The following is a 17548-nucleotide window of genomic DNA, read 5'->3' as shown; positions in this document are numbered from 1 at the left end:
AACTAATTATTAATCAATAAGAAAAAAATATGAGATCTAAGCGCTCAACAAGACGGACAGACGGACGGACGGACAGACGGACAGACGGACGGACATACGGACATGGCTATATCGTCTCGGCTATTGATGCTGATTAAGAATATATATACTTTATGGAATCGGAAACTTTTCCTTCTCTGCGTTGCACACATCCACTTTTACCACAAATACAGTATACACCTTAACTCTTTTTTGAGTACGGGTATAAAAATACAAACCAATTGTTTTGATATGATCAAATCAATAAAACTGCAAAATGAACCCTATTCGAATTGAATCTTGTAAGGTGTCAACCCTAGGCTTAGTTCGAATTTGGTTTGTGACAATGCTAAGAAAAATGAAATCGCTCGGAATTCTGTGGCACGGCGGAAATTTTGAAGCGGAAATCCTCTGCGCGGTTTCCCATTTCACTAGTGATTTCGGTGGCACCCCTGAATATATGTGTTTTCTAAATGTTCACCCGCGACGACAATAGCGACTTCGTCAATTGTTGTCGCATTAAAACGTCTCGCGTGTTCTCCTACAGGCGACTTATCAGCTTTAACGACAATGAACTTTTTATTTAGGCTGTGAACCAAAATGACTTTTTCTGATAGGTTTCGCGATTTAAACATTGTTTAGTACTTAATTTTTTTTTTTAATGCTGTCTTTTTTTTTAAGAATTTTTAAAATCTGGTATTTTTTTTATGGTTTTTTTCAGAGGTAGGGCTTCTATTTTTCACATAACTTAAGTATCTTATATTTGCATAGTACTTTGCAGCTCTGAAAATCTGACAAATTCAGCTATAAATCGGACCCGGACACTTTGTATCTGCAGTTTAACGCCTGGAAGATATTTAACTTTCAAATTCAAATTTCATCATTTTTTTCGGTATTTCGGGAAAAGTCGAAAGAAACAAATTCTTGGCATGCATTTTAAGTTTTAGATAGATGCATTAATAAGGCGTCGTTTGCTCATTAAAATCTATGGATAAATGGTCAACTTGCAGCAGTTTGACCGAAACGACTCAAAACTAATTGTTTTAAATAACTTTTGTCACGCCAAATGACGTCATCTGAAAGCAATTATTATATTGCTGGATATGAGTCAAAAAATGATTAGAATATTGCCCATTTCCTGAAACCAATGTAGTGGCTCTGGTGGCGGTACCAATGGTATCAATTTAACTTGACCGCTAGCGCAACACAATTCAGTAGCTTCAATTCAGCAACGATTTGCTGTGAACTGTAATATATTACGACTTTATAATTGAATGCAGCTCGATAGGGGTCTAAAGCAGAGGCCGGCAGAGTCGTATGCACTGTGCATAGGAAAAAATTTCGGGCAGCGCAGTCGGCACACGTACAGCGTAAAGACTTCGTGTGGTTTCGTTATTCTGCCTGATGACGTAGCGGACAAAAGGCTTCATATTCTGCTCGCTTGCCTCAGCGGCAGAGAAGCATTCGTGTGCCCTATGCACAATTCCTCGGCTTTCGCAGCGGCAGAGAAAAAAGTAACGTATTTGACTTCGTGTCTGTTGTCTTCGCACACAAACGCACCAAAAAAATGTGTGAGTCTGTGTGCCGACCCCTGGTCTAAAGCAACATTTCTATGTTGTTGATCTCGATTCCATCGATTCCGTTCAACTTCATTCCTCGCTTCGCGTTGCTCGTCGGTTTGACGTGCTCTTGTATATGTGTGACTTGCAGAATTGCGAGTTCTGCGACTTAAGCCTGTACGTCTAATTGCTGGAATTTTTAAACACTATTGCAACGCTTCATATGATCGAAATGTTTCGTATACAAAGCTAGCTTTTCTACTGATAGGTCTCTCCGTCAAAGCTATAACCATTTGTTCACGTTTTTTGCAGCCAATATATCGGGGATTCTAGACCCTAAACCCTTCCCCTGACAATAACCAACACAAAAAAAAGTATTAGCGAAATTGGTCCAGCCGTTCATGCGTGATGCCGGGACCAAGGGAAATAGGTATTCATTTTTATATATAAAGATTTATTTCCCACCCCCACCCACTCTGCCCAAACATCATTTATATTGCGGCAGGTCAGCTCAGGTCGCTACAGGTCGATACGCCCTCAAAACAAAACACAAAACGGTTTTGTTTCCCGCCATGAGTCATACATGCCGAACGGCCCAGGTCCCGACCCGAATACCTCAGCCTCACAGAGCCGAAGGCCCTGGGAGCTGGGACAAAAAACTCAGCTGCGACACGTTCGGTGTATGAACTGGCACATCTATATACTGTATGGTTAGTGATTATACCCAAAGCAAAACAAAAAATCGGTGAATTAAGAACCGATATTGATATCGATATTTTATCGGTCAAATGGGAATTCGCACATTGTTGTTGCTTAGGTTTATTTTGGTGAGGTTAGACTTAGGGCCTTGAGAAATAAATTAATTAAATATATTAGGATATACGAAAATGAATTATTAATTATATAAATATAAACTTAAAACATGAGCGGAGTTGGTTAATTTATTCCCGCTCATAGAAGTTTTTATTTAGGTGCTCTGTGAAATCGCGAGCTCATTAGCAATCGGTTTCAAATCGTAAAAATCTTGCGATTTACGAATGTCCGAACACGCGTTTTTGCGATTTGACTGTCAAATCGTAACTTTTTGCGACTTGCAATAGCCGGTGCATGCCTGTAAATTTATCAGGGGTGCCACCGAAATCACTAGTGAAATGGTAAACAGCGCAGAGGATTTCCGCTTCAAAATTTCCGCCGTGCCACAAAATTCCGAGCGATTTCATTTTTCTTAGCATTGTCACAAACCAAATTCGAACTAAGGCTAGGGTTGACACCTTTCAAGATTCAATTCGAATAGGGTTCATTTTGCAGTTTTATTTATTTTATCATATGAAAAAAAATTTGTTTTTATTTTTTTTTTTATGATATGAAATAATGGATTTTTCAAAGCTGTACTTTTATAATTTCAAATCAAAAAAACCTCCCATATCGTGCGAGTCAAACAAATCTATTTACTCGGCAACTCTCCATGCATAGCAGCAATCAGCTGTTAAAAAAAAAACAGACATCTGAATTTTACGATAAACTTAATTAAAATGCTTTTACCGAAACTTTTGGCCATCGAAGAACTACGGAGGCAGCCTATTATAATACAAAGCTTGCAGCGCAGGCTTCTCAAATGCGCATCGGACTCGTTTTCACGTTCAGACGATTTTTTGTGATTGTCTTCTCAAACTACTGCTAATTTAGTTCATTACAATTACAAGTTTTTGGTATAATGATCGCTATGCTTCTATTTGTGCTGCCATGGGTCTGAACTTAGCCGAACAGGGGTTTTCGACATAAATGCAATGGCAATAATGTGTAAAAATGGTTTGTTAGTTCTGTTTTGTCATTTTGAAGCGATGCCACCTGGTAGAACTACAAATGACTACAAATTTTTTCACAATTTGCACAAAAAGTATGCACACGTTTGACAAAAAGGAAGTTTCACTGCAATGAGCTTTTTTAGGTAATGCTTAATTAAAGAAAAACAGAATGCTTTCAATATAATTAATATTTAATATCATGCTCCGAACTCAGCTAAAAAAATGTGGCATTACTTTATTAACTTCGAAAGTCCGAATCGCCCTAGGTGGACACCTCGCACTGCAGCGGATTAAAAGCGGAATCGTTAAGTGAAAAATCAGTCAGCGGATAGTGATTTACTAAAATGCTTATTTTATTAACTTAACATGTATAATCTTTAATTATTTGGATGAGGGTTATCTACCAATTGAACAACTTTTATGGGAAAGTAAGATTCGAATCGTTTTGGGTGTGTTTTAAGGGTGTATTTAATCAAATCGCTGGATAAATTGTGAGCGATTTTGACTCCGCTGAAAAATTTGTGTGTGGCACCGCGGAATGGAATTGAGGTGATTTTCCAGCGGAAGTGATTTTTGTGGCACCCCTGTATATCTCTGAATGGAAAACTAATTATTAATCAATAAGAAAAAAATATGAGATCTAAGCGCTCAACAAGACGGACAGACGGACGGACGGACAGACGGACAGACGGACGGACATACGGACATGGCTATATCGTCTCGGCTATTGATGCTGATTAAGAATATATATACTTTATGGAATCGGAAACTTTTCCTTCTCTGCGTTGCACACATCCACTTTTACCACAAATACAGTATACACCTTAACTCTTTTTTGAGTACGGGTATAAAAATACAAACCAATTGTTTTGATATGATCAAATCAATAAAACTGCAAAATGAACCCTATTCGAATTGAATCTTGTAAGGTGTCAACCCTAGGCTTAGTTCGAATTTGGTTTGTGACAATGCTAAGAAAAATGAAATCGCTCGGAATTCTGTGGCACGGCGGAAATTTTGAAGCGGAAATCCTCTGCGCGGTTTCCCATTTCACTAGTGATTTCGGTGGCACCCCTGAATATATGTGTTTTCTAAATGTTCACCCGCGACGACAATAGCGACTTCGTCAATTGTTGTCGCATTAAAACGTCTCGCGTGTTCTCCTACAGGCGACTTATCAGCTTTAACGACAATGAACTTTTTATTTAGGCTGTGAACCAAAATGACTTTTTCTGATAGGTTTCGCGATTTAAACATTGTTTAGTACTTAATTTTTTTTTTTAATGCTGTCTTTTTTTTTAAGAATTTTTAAAATCTGGTATTTTTTTTATGGTTTTTTTCAGAGGTAGGGCTTCTATTTTTCACATAACTTAAGTATCTTATATTTGCATAGTACTTTGCAGCTCTGAAAATCTGACAAATTCAGCTATAAATCGGACCCGGACACTTTGTATCTGCAGTTTAACGCCTGGAAGATATTTAACTTTCAAATTCAAATTTCATCATTTTTTTCGGTATTTCGGGAAAAGTCGAAAGAAACAAATTCTTGGCATGCATTTTAAGTTTTAGATAGATGCATTAATAAGGCGTCGTTTGCTCATTAAAATCTATGGATAAATGGTCAACTTGCAGCAGTTTGACCAAAACGACTCAAAACTAATTGTTTTAAATAACTTTTGTCACGCCAAATGACGTCATCTGAAAGCAATTATTATATTGCTGGATATGAGTCAAAAAATGATTAGAATATTGCCCATTTCCTGAAACCAATGTAGTGGCTCTGGTGGCGGTACCAATGGTATCAATTTAACTTGACCGCTAGCGCAACACAATTCAGTAGCTTCAATTCAGCAACGATTTGCTGTGAACTGTAATATATTACGACTTTATAATTGAATGCAGCTCGATAGGGGTCTAAAGCAGAGGCCGGCAGAGTCGTATGCACTGTGCATAGGAAAAAATTTCGGGCAGCGCAGTCGGCACACGTACAGCGTAAAGACTTCGTGTGGTTTCGTTATTCTGCCTGATGACGTAGCGGACAAAAGGCTTCATATTCTGCTCGCTTGCCTCAGCGGCAGAGAAGCATTCGTGTGCCCTATGCACAATTCCTCGGCTTTCGCAGCGGCAGAGAAAAAAGTAACGTATTTGACTTCGTGTCTGTTGTCTTCGCACACAAACGCACCAAAAAAATGTGTGAGTCTGTGTGCCGACCCCTGGTCTAAAGCAACATTTCTATGTTGTTGATCTCGATTCCATCGATTCCGTTCAACTTCATTCCTCGCTTCGCGTTGCTCGTCGGTTTGACGTGCTCTTGTATATGTGTGACTTGCAGAATTGCGAGTTCTGCGACTTAAGCCTGTACGTCTAATTGCTGGAATTTTTAAACACTATTGCAACGCTTCATATGATCGAAATGTTTCGTATACAAAGCTAGCTTTTCTACTGATAGGTCTCTCCGTCAAAGCTATAACCATTTGTTCACGTTTTTTGCAGCCAATATATCGGGGATTCTAGACCCTAAACCCTTCCCCTGACAATAACCAACACAAAAAAAAAGTATTAGCGAAATTGGTCCAGCCGTTCATGCGTGATGCCGGGACCAAGGGAAATAGGTATTCATTTTTATATATAAAGATTTATTTCCCACCCCCACCCACTCTGCCCAAACATCATTTATATTGCGGCAGGTCAGCTCAGGTCGCTACAGGTCGATACGCCCTCAAAACAAAACACAAAACGGTTTTGTTTCCCGCCATGAGTCATACATGCCGAACGGCCCAGGTCCCGACCCGAATACCTCAGCCTCACAGAGCCGAAGGCCCTGGGAGCTGGGACAAAAAACTCAGCTGCGACACGTTCGGTGTATGAACTGGCACATCTATATACTGTATGGTTAGTGATTATACCCAAAGCAAAACAAAAAATCGGTGAATTAAGAACCGATATTGATATCGATATTTTATCGGTCAAATGGGAATTCGCACATTGTTGTTGCTTAGGTTTATTTTGGTGAGGTTAGACTTAGGGCCTTGAGAAATAAATTAATTAAATATATTAGGATATACGAAAATGAATTATTAATTATATAAATATAAACTTAAAACATGAGCGGAGTTGGTTAATTTATTCCCGCTCATAGAAGTTTTTATTTAGGTGCTCTGTGAAATCGCGAGCTCATTAGCAATCGGTTTCAAATCGTAAAAATCTTGCGATTTACGAATGTCCGAACACGCGTTTTTGCGATTTGACTGTCAAATCGTAACTTTTTGCGACTTGCAATAGCCGGTGCATGCCTGTAAATTTATCAGGGGTGCCACCGAAATCACTAGTGAAATGGTAAACAGCGCAGAGGATTTCCGCTTCAAAATTTCCGCCGTGCCACAAAATTCCGAGCGATTTCATTTTTCTTAGCATTGTCACAAACCAAATTCGAACTAAGGCTAGGGTTGACACCTTTCAAGATTCAATTCGAATAGGGTTCATTTTGCAGTTTTATTTATTTTATCATATGAAAAAAAATTTGTTTTTATTTTTTTTTTTATGATATGAAATAATGGATTTTTCAAAGCTGTACTTTTATAATTTCAAATCAAAAAAACCTCCCATATCGTGCGAGTCAAACAAATCTATTTACTCGGCAACTCTCCATGCATAGCAGCAATCAGCTGTTTAAAAAAAAAACAGACATCTGAATTTTACGATAAACTTAATTAAAATGCTTTTACCGAAACTTTTGGCCATCGAAGAACTACGGAGGCAGCCTATTATAATACAAAGCTTGCAGCGCAGGCTTCTCAAATGCGCATCGGACTCGTTTTCACGTTCAGACGATTTTTTGTGATTGTCTTCTCAAACTACTGCTAATTTAGTTCATTACAATTACAAGTTTTTGGTATAATGATCGCTATGCTTCTATTTGTGCTGCCATGGGTCTGAACTTAGCCGAACAGGGGTTTTCGACATAAATGCAATGGCAATAATGTGTAAAAATGGTTTGTTAGTTCTGTTTTGTCATTTTGAAGCGATGCCACCTGGTAGAACTACAAATGACTACAAATTTTTTCACAATTTGCACAAAAAGTATGCACACGTTTGACAAAAAGGAAGTTTCACTGCAATGAGCTTTTTTAGGTAATGCTTAATTAAAGAAAAACAGAATGCTTTCAATATAATTAATATTTAATATCATGCTCCGAACTCAGCTAAAAAAATGTGGCATTACTTTATTAACTTCGAAAGTCCGAATCGCCCTAGGTGGACACCTCGCACTGCAGCGGATTAAAAGCGGAATCGTTAAGTGAAAAATCAGTCAGCGGATTGGATAGTGATTTACTGAAATGCTTATTTTATTAACTTAACATGTATAATCTTTAATTATTTGGATGAGGGTTAATCACCAATTGAACAACTTTTATGGGAAAGTAAGATTCGAATCGTTTTGGGTGTGTTTTAAGGGTGTATTTAATCAAATCGCTGGATAAATTGTGAGCGATTTTGACTCCGCTGAAAAATTTGTGTGTGGCACCGCGGAATGGAATTGAGGTGATTTTCCAGCGGAAGTGATTTTTGTGGCACCCCTGTATATCTCTGAATGGAAAACTAATTATTAATCAATAAGAAAAAAATATTTAAAATAATGAAAATCAATCTGACATGCTATGCTTTGGTCATTGGGGCGATTGCAGAATTTTCAGTCGCTAATTTAAATCATGAAGAAACATCAAACAATAAAATTTTCTTGTTATTCATATGTCAAAAACCGAGTGGATCAAAGTTCCCCGTAAAATGCAACAATTCTGTGGCAGCCCGATTTGTTTATCGATAAATCTCTGCTAAATAAAATATACGCCTTTTTGTATGAGCTGGCACAAGAAGTAAATTTTGCGCTTTACAATACAGGGAGTCAATAATTCCAGAGCGCCTTGAAATGAAAAGTATGACTTTTGGCAAGAAACGCAAAATGAATGTGAAAACTAGAGCCTGCCTTCCTGACTCAAACGAATTCACCCGGCAGACCTAGCTACAAGGAAAATTGTATATTACCTAAAACTACCTGAATTGCACAACGCCCAGTAACACCCCCAATTGTCCCGTGCTTGTTTTTAAATAGAAATTTTTCCCAGTCCCAGGCATATCCTGGACTCCCCAATATTTTATTGGTAAGGTAATGTGTCTGACTACCAGCAGCAGCAGATGGCAACGCCTCCTCTGCCGACCACCGTGAAGACAAAATGTTTTGAAAACAATATCATAGATTAAAATTTCCATATAATTGTCATTCATACTGCATTAATTAGATTTTTTTGTTGTACGATTTCAATGAAGGGACAAAATCGTATGGTTAGACCTAAATAAATAGATAGCCATAAGCGCATAAGAATTCCCGCTGCCTAAAATAGCAAACGATGAAATGTTCTAAATAACACATATAAATATGTGATATGCACTACTGACCTAAATAAATATGTAAAGGCCAGCTTTATGCATTTGTATACACACACTAGTAAGATATTTTTAGCACTATCATAAAACACATTTTGGATGACCTGCATGTGGTCAAATCTCACACCATCTTTTTTTTTTTTTCTTGGGAAAACAACGTTTTAAAAAATTAATAGTAAGAATGATGGGTTGGAAGGGGGTGTGGGTGAATGGGTCCGTTACCGCGGGATTGCCGCTAGGCATTACTTCGCGGTGCGGACTGTGGGGTCATCAGCCGGATTTAGTCGGTCCTGCTTCGCTCCAGCCTGCGCAGCTCCTTCATCACGCATGCTGCCATGTTGGCGACCGCGTTCCGTGATCGCTCATCGGCTAGCATCTGCTCTGTAAGGGTGTCAACGTTGACTTCCGCTAGTGTCTCCCCTAGCCCCGCGAGAAGCGGGGGCAGGAGAAGAAAATATGCTCTGCATCCTCTTCGACTCCAGGCCCGCAGTAGCTGCAGTATGGGTTGTCAGCATGTCTAAAACGATGCAGGTACTGCTTGAAGCAGCCATGCCCCTTAATAGTTGGGCCATATAGTGGTCGATCTGGCCTCTCCGTCTCTGCAGCCATGTGCTAAGCTGGGGGATGAGCCGTCTGGTCCACCTCCCCTTTTCCGCTTGGTCCCAGCGTCCTTGCCTCAGGGATATGCTGCTCTCTCACCGCTCGCTGGCTACCGCCATTCCGCTTTGGCGCTCATCTGCCAGGAGATCCTGTGGGACCATGCCTGCTACAACCAGGGCGGCGTCTTCGGACACCGTCCTGAAACAGCATGCAACCCTGAGTGCACAGCGTCGGTATGCGCTCCTGCTCTCTTTGCTATAAGTAGGCACCCTCATTGCTGGTGCCCGCACAGCTGACCCATATAGTATAATGGAGGTGACCACACCGGCGATGAGCTGTCTGCTGCGCTGCCGTGGTCCACCAGTGTTGGCCATCATCCTGCTTATGGCCGCCGTTGCTGTAGCTGACTTCGCGCTGGCGTATTCCAGGTGTGCCTTGAAGTTTAGCCTGTGGTCTACCTAGGTACTTTAGGGCTGGTTTGGTCTGTATTGCGACGTTACCTACCCTCACGCATGCCTCTTCTACTTTCTTCCTGCTACTTATTAGCACCGCTTCCGTTTTTCTTTCAGCCAGGGAAAGTTTGTTCTGTGCGAGCCAGTCTACTATCTTCGCGATAGCTGCGTTGCAGTTCGCTTCTGCCTCTTGTACTCCCTTCGCTACTGTAACGAGCGCTATGTCGTCAGCGAATCCGACGAGCGTGCACCCATCTGGTAGTGCGAGCCTCAGGATGTCATCGTACATGGTATTCTACAAGATCGGCCCTAGGACCGAACCCTGTGGCACACCGCCGGTGATAGTGTGTATTTTTGCTTCCTCGTCCGTGTCGTATATGAGTACGCGGTCCGTGAAGTAGCTCCTCAGCGTCCGTGTAAGGTACTGCGATATGCCCCTCCGTGTCAAAGCCGCGAGTATACTGCTACAGCTGGCTGTATTGAAGGCATTCCGCACATCTAGCGTGCATATCAGGCAGTATTTCTTGGTGCCTCCAGCCCATCGCGTTCCTGCAATGGCTTCTTTGGCCAGTCTGGTGACCATCTCAACAGCGTCTATGGTGCTCCTCTTCTTCCGGAATCCGAACTGGTGAGCGGAGAGGCCTTGGCGCTCTGTCAGTTCCGCCTCGAGTCGGTTGCATACCAGTCTCTCGAATATTTTCCCCATACCATCTAGCATGCATAGTGGTCGGTATGCCGATGGTTCGCTTAGGTCCTTGCCTGGCTTGGGTACAAGCACAAGAACAAGCCTCTGGCGTTTCCAAGCTCGTGGTACTCTCCTTTCCGCTATACACTGGTTGTACATTCTCGTGAATGCTTCCGAGTGGGCGCTGACTAGGCATTTGCTGCTGCCTTCAGCACCTCAGTCACATTAATGATGGTGGCTGCATGATCGACGTCTTCGTCGCAGTCCTCATCTTGAAATGTTGGTAACCGGGAAAAGAGGGCGTCGACTATTTCCTTCAACTGGGTGGGGCACTTGGGCATAGTTTGTCTATTGAGCTTTCCCATGACCAGCTTGTATGCCCCACCGAAGGGTTCGGCATCTGCCGCATCGCAGAGCTCCTGGAAGCATTTAGCCTTGCTGCTTCTAATGGCGTCTTTGAGGGCTTTCCGTTTGGTCTTGAATGCCACTCCGTTGCAACCAGACTGCAGGGTACCTCTAGATCGCTGGTAGGCGCGCCGGGCCGCGCAGCACTCCCTCCTGACTTTCGCGATGTGCTCGTTCCACCATGGTACTGGGCGGTGCCTGCTTCCTCCGATCTTCCTTCCCTCCATGGCTGCATCACATGCCGCTATGACGGTCCTGGAGATGGCGCTCGCACATGCTTTGGCGTCCCCAGTGGCTGTTAGGCTTTCTGCTGCAGAGAGGAGCGCGCCTCTGTCGAGTGTTCCTTCCTTGTAGCCTGTCTGTACTGCTCTTTGGCTCCTGGCGGTGTTCCTGGTAGCAGAGATGTCCGTCAGCACCGCTAGGTGGTCGCTATGAGTGTACACGCTCAGCACTTGCCACATGGAATGGCGTGCGATCTCCGGGCTTGCAAAAGTTATGTCGATGATAGACTCACGACCTGCCTTGCTATACGTCGGGGCGCTTCCTGTGTTTAAGAGGCAGATGTTTACGCTTGCGAACTCGTCCAGAAGCGCTGTCCCTCGATCCGTATTCCTGGCACAGCCCCAGGTCGTGGCCCATGCGTTGAAATCGCCCGCTAGCGTGGCGCTATGTAGCAGCTGTATGCATACATGCCCTTGTGCTTGGCTCTTGCGTAGCCCACCCTGTAATGACCTATCTCAGGCTGAGGTATGCTTCAGTCTGTCCAGGGTCCTGAATTACAAGTTATTTATAATTCGCAGGACTTTATTTGGGAAAACCAGCAACTTTGCCAGCAACTGAAAATGGGTTAGCGAAATCACAACACTCTTGGTTACTTGACTTTTAACAGATATCTTTATTCTTCCGTATTATTATTCTACCCGGTTGTGTTATGTATTATGTTATTTTTAATTGTTCTACGACGCGTATGGTGGTTCGGGGCTCTTCTTTGGTGCAGCTGGTCTGGTCGGTGTGCGGGGGTCGCCTTGGTGTCGATGCCCTGCCGGCCTACGGGTGAAAAGCGGGGGGCTCTTCCGCCCGGGTGGTGCTGTCTCCGGTGCCGGGGCTGGGGGCCACTCCTCGGCGTTGTGCGGCCTTGGCGAGAACGACGGCGTGGCCGGCCTTGGGGAGGTGTTGGCGGTTGGGGTCCTTGCCCTTGGTGGGGGGGACCATAGATTCTCCCGTCGGAATCTATGGTACTGGGGCTCCTTCTCGTCTTCCTCGGTGCCGGTGGTGGTGGCCTCTGACTCCTCGTCAGAGGAGAATACGATGATATCGTCGTTGTTGTTGTTTGTGTTCATTTTTTTTTTCTTAGTTTTTAAGTTGCAGCTTGTTGACTTCCTTCCCGGGTATGTTTGGTCGTACTGGTGGGCACTACCGTTTCACATACTGATGTTACCTCGGTCTCCTGCCTGCCGCCTGCGGCAGCATTGTTGGGTGGCGCGTTCCCTGACCCGGTGGTCGTGGGGCTGGCCTTACTCGGGTGGCCGCGTCTGGTTGCGAGGTTCGTGGGACTTGTCAATTCTAACTCCAGCCAGGTGGAGTCGGTTTCGCGAGCTGTGGCCTCGGGGTCTGTAGGCGTCGTGTTTTGGGTTCTCAGCCGGTGATGTAGGACCCAAATGGTTACGCAGAGTGGAAATGCGATGCTTACCGTGAGAATATATGCAGTAGCACTTCTGATCGTCAGCACTCCTTGCAGGTGGCCGATGTGCTTAAGGTTTTTCAGGCTGAGTTCCCTCAAGAAGGGTAGACTCAGCTGCTCTCGATGTGACGTCACATTCACCTGTGTCATCGCGGACACCACGGCTTTTCGTCGCGAGTCCCCTAGATGGTTTACATACCAGGTCCCATTTAGCGCGATCGGGTGGGAATACGTCACCAGATAGGTTCCAGAGATGTTCTGTCGAGCGCCAGTCTCCTCCAGAATGGTCACTTGCGCGTCGTTAATGATGATGGTTCCATGATCCACGGGGCTGATTGGCTCTAGATGCCCTGGCAGCGTTGCGCAGTGGGCGATGGACCCTGCCATTATCTGCTGGGCGCAGGTGTTCCCTTGATATTTCCGGCAAAATGTTGCGCCGACGGTAGCCTCGCAGTCGCCAACTTTGACGGCTTCTGTTCCATATTCTGCTACGATGTTTCCCTCGCCGAAGTCCAGTATTTTCCGTTGGTGTTGTACTGGCAATATAAGTATTTTTCGGCATGTTCGTTTGGGCTGGGGGAACTTTATCAGGAACGTGAGTAGGTCGCTGCTCTGTAAGACGCTGACTTTTGATACTACCAAAAGTTCTACCAAGCTGAGGTTGGTTAGATGCTGTGCCTCTAACTCTTGGATGTCGGCGCCGTCTAGTAGGGATGGACTGATTATCTGGATCCGTGCCAGAGTTAGGCCGAGGATGAGGTTTTCCAGATCGGTGATAATAATTCTGTTTTTAGCCAGAATTATCTCCACCAGTTGGTTTCTCTCGGCGTCGTCGGATTTGTTTATAGTGTTCATGTAATGGGTCAGCTCATTTAGGCGGTCCTGGATCTTGGTGTTGATCTCCATCTGGTTGGGCTCTCCTTCCACTAGTTGGCCTTGTTTAAAGCGTACCTGCTCCCAGTCGTTGAAGTCGGGGGTGCCGGCGATAACTTTAAGGGCCGTCCCGAGGATGTTGATGCTCCGCCTTTCTCGATGGTGGATTTTTAGCGTAGCGATTAGGTTGCGGATGTGGCTGTTGGTTGGGTATTTCGATGGGCGTTGAATTAACGGTGGGTTACTTGTAGAAATGTCTTTCGCTCGAATTAAGAAGCGAACTGATTTAGTACCGGGAGAACTCAGCTAAATATAGCGTTTTCCCTTTCTTGATAGGGCCGTTGCGGCTATGTACGGGACTTTTCTACGAACCGGGCTCGGGTTTCGCCTTAGCGGGTTGAGCGACACTTTTCCAGGTTATTGGTGGTATTTTGCTATGGGGATGATCGCCGTTCGATGTCACGTGTGCTGAGTCCTCGGATTTTTCCGTCTGTCGGCCGCGCGTGTGCTGAGGTTGAAATTTATTTTTCTTTGTTTTGTCTCTTGCTGTGGATTTTTGTTGTATTATGGTGGCGCATGTGCTGAGTTTTCATTTCTTTGGGTGTTGAACTTGTCATTTGAGAGCGTTCGTTACTTCCGTTGTGGTGGGGGTTGGTTATTGGCTGCGCGTGTGCTGCGTTCTCGCTTTTAGATTCGTTAGCTTTGGCTGGTCAGCTGCCAATGTATGAAACCAAGGTCGTAGCTAGAGGGATTTCGGGGGGCTAGTGGTAGTATTTGCCTCGTCGGTTGCATCCCTGTCCTCGTGGAATTCCTTCAAGTCGTTGATGTTAGCAACCTTCGATTTTCGGCTGCCCGGATGCTGTAGTTTTACAATGTTCGGTGATGCAAAACCTTTGACTCGGTATGGTCCATCGTATTTTGGTGCCAGCTTAGCGGCGAATCCGTCGGCCGCGTTGGAGAGGTGGTGTTGTCGTAGGAGTACTAGGGATCTAATAGTGGGGCGCCATTGCCGGCGGCGGAGGTTGTAATGCCTTCCTTGTTCTTGGCTTGCACTTTGGATGATATTTCTGACAATTGTGAATACTTCGCTGAGTTTGGTTGCCTTGCCGAGAGCTTCCGGTGCCTGTCGTGACTTCGTCATAGAGGGCTCCAGGCAAACGGGGCTCTCTTCCATGCAGTAGGAAAGCTGGGCTAAATCCCGTTGTCTCCGAGACGCTGGAATTTACTGCGAGTGATATTTCCGGTAGTAGCTCGTCCCAAGTATTTTGACGATCCCCTACGAATTGGGCAATCTTGGTCTTGACCGTCCGATTTGCCCTTTCCGTTGGATTTTCCTGGGGGCAGTATGGTGCGGTAAGTTGCAGTTCTACTCCTGCTGTCTGTAGAAATTACCGAAACGATCGGCTTTTGAATTGCGTGCAGTTGTCGCAAAAAGCGTTTGGGTATGCCGAAATGGCTCAGTATTCGTTCTCGAAAAGCCAGTTTCAGGGTAGCGGTGGTGGCCTTTTTAAGTGGTACCAATTCGACCCACTTCGTGAAAGTGTCAAAGATGACGAGTAGCATCTTGTTTCCCTTCTTCAATCGAGGTAGTGGTCCAACGAAGTCAGCGAATAGTGTGGCGAATGGCTCTTCGGCATTGCGAGTGAGCATCTGGCCCACCGGCTTGCGTTGTTGAGCTTTGAACTTCTGGTAGCTTACACAGCCGCGGACATATTTCCTAACCTCCCGGTAAAAACATGTCCAATAGTACCGTTGGGATATTCGGAAGATGGTTTTCCTGACTCCTAGGTGGCCGGCTGTTGGTTGGTCGTGGCATGCGTGGAGGATTTTGGCTCGCTGATCTTTTGCTACGCAGAGTTTCCATGATACATAGTCGTCTTCCTCGGCGCCATGGCCCAGGTGCCGATATAATTCCCTGTTGGCGTAAGTGTAGTCAGGGCATTTCTGAGGCTCGTCCTAAACTTGTTGTATCCTGCGCTGGAGCCAGGGGCAGGCTGTCGTCTCTTCTTCGACCCGTGCGAGTGTTCTTAATGGTTGCCTGGATAGGGTATCTGCAACTACGTTTTGTTTGCCCACTTGATAATGCACATCTTATTGGTATTGCTAAAGTTCGAGGGCCCATCTCGCCACTTTACCGTATAGGCTGTCAAGCGTATTTAGCCATTTTAGCTCGAGATGATCGGTGATTACATCGAATCGGTAACCTTTCAAATAGCAGCGTTGTTTCCGAATGGCCCAAATGACCGCCAGGCACTCCTTGTCGGTAGCGGAGTAGTTTTCTTCCGCCTGGTTCAGTCGTCGGCTGACATATGCTATGACTCGTTCTTTGCCTTCGATTTCTTGGGTGAAAACTGCGCCAACTCCTAGATTGCTCGCATCTGTTTGCAGCGAGAACTTGACGTTGAAATCGGGGCCCGCAAGGACGGGGGCGGTCGTGAGAAGTGTCTCCAGTAGGTCAAAAGCAGCCTGTTGTGCTTCGGACCATATCCATGATTTTCCCTTCTTGAGTAGGCAGGACATCGGTTCGACGACTGTCGCGAAGTTTGGTACAAATCTCCGGTACCAGGATGCCATCCCGATGCATTGACGAAGTTCTTTCAGGTTCGTAGGAGGCCGGAGTTCTTTGACGGCGGCAATTTTGTCGTGGTCGGTATGGATGCCTTCTTCGCTGAACATGTGGCCCAGATATTTGATCCGGCTTTGAAAGAAACTGCATTTTTCCGAATTTATACGTAGATTTGCTCTTCGTAGTCGAGAAAAAACCACTTCTAGATTGTGTAGGTGTTCATCAAAATCTCGCCCAATGACGATAATATCATCTAGGTAAGCAAATGCGTGGGGTTCCATATCGGCGCCAATTACTTTGTCGAGGGCCCTCTGAAACGTTGCCGGCGCTGAATGTAGTCCAAAAGGCATCACTTTCCATTGATAGAGACCTCGGCCTGGTACTGTGAAAGCCGTTGCTTCTCGACTTCCGTTTGTCATTGGTATCTGCCAGTATCCATTCTTAAGATCGAGAGTGGTGATAAATCCTGCGTTTTGTAGACGTTCCAAGATGTAGTTGATTCTGGGCAATGCGTACGCGTCCGGGATGGAATGTTCGTTGAGTTGTCGAAAATCCACGCACATGCGCCATTTCCCATTCTTTTTACGCACGAGTACGATTGGCGCGCTGTGAGGGCTACGGGAGGGCTCGATGAGACCTTCCGTTATCAATTGGTCCACTTGTTCGTCAATGATTCGCATCATGGCCGGGTTTTTAGGATGGTATTGTTTCTTGATGGGTCGATTATCCCTCATGACGATGGTATGCTCGGCAATGTCTGAGGTGCCATGGAGGGTAGCGAACTTCGGTAGCTCTTCGTCCAGAAATGCTTGAATTTGTGGCGCTATGTCGGGTGGCCAAGGATCCGGGGCTGGTTCTGACTCGTCTTCGATCTCGGGGTCAAAGTGTCGGTTCGGGGCTTCGGGTAGGATGGTGGTGTCAAACGCGCTGGGTGGTTTGATTCTGTGGGGGAGCTCGCTGATGTGGGCGACAATAGGTGTGGTATCGACCATGGGTACGATATTTTGGTAGGTCGGGTGTAGTACTCGTGTTATACTACAGCCAGACTCGTACGTGAAAAGGTTGCGATGAGTTGCGATGACGCCTCTGGTATCGCAACAACGACTTGATTGGGCGGATCTCGGACATGGCTTTAGGCATGGCTCGGTGCATGGCGCTAAGAATCATGTCGGTACGCGGAAGGTACTCCAATGGGTTGGCGAAGATCTGTGTGGCGTCGGGCGTGGATATGACAGGGCTGCCGTCGGTGTATCGTGGGGTCATCGTCCTGGTTTCCGTGCTCGCGTTGAGGGGCTCTTTGGATATCAATTCAATTATGACCAGCGTGAGGTCAACGTTAATGTTTCCCTTGTTGCTGGGCTGTTCTTCTTCATGGCGATCTGGGTTGTTTTATTCGTTGGGGTAGGTCGTGGTCGTGTGTTCGCTGGGGTTTGTATGGGTATGTTGGCGTTGCTGGATGCCG

The 17548-nt window shown here is 45.1% G+C and overlaps 1 protein-coding gene across 1 annotated transcript; it reads right to left on the bottom strand.

Annotated features, from left to right (window-relative positions):
* Nucleotides 1–11922: 11922 nt before the first annotated feature.
* LOC121405366 (extensin-like) lies at nucleotides 11923–12306 on the bottom strand. Its single transcript, XM_041596034.1, has one exon. It carries the CDS (start codon nucleotides 12304–12306, stop codon nucleotides 11923–11925), a length of 384 nt encoding a protein of 127 aa, XP_041451968.1.
* Between the last annotated feature and the right edge of the window lie 5242 nt (nucleotides 12307–17548).

Source organism: Drosophila obscura, unplaced genomic scaffold (genome assembly GCF_018151105.1).
Source record: "Drosophila obscura isolate BZ-5 IFL unplaced genomic scaffold, ASM1815110v1 contig_9, whole genome shotgun sequence".
Classification (NCBI taxonomy): Eukaryota; Metazoa; Arthropoda; class Insecta; order Diptera; family Drosophilidae; genus Drosophila; species Drosophila obscura.
This window is presented reverse-complemented; position numbering and strand designations above follow the sequence as displayed.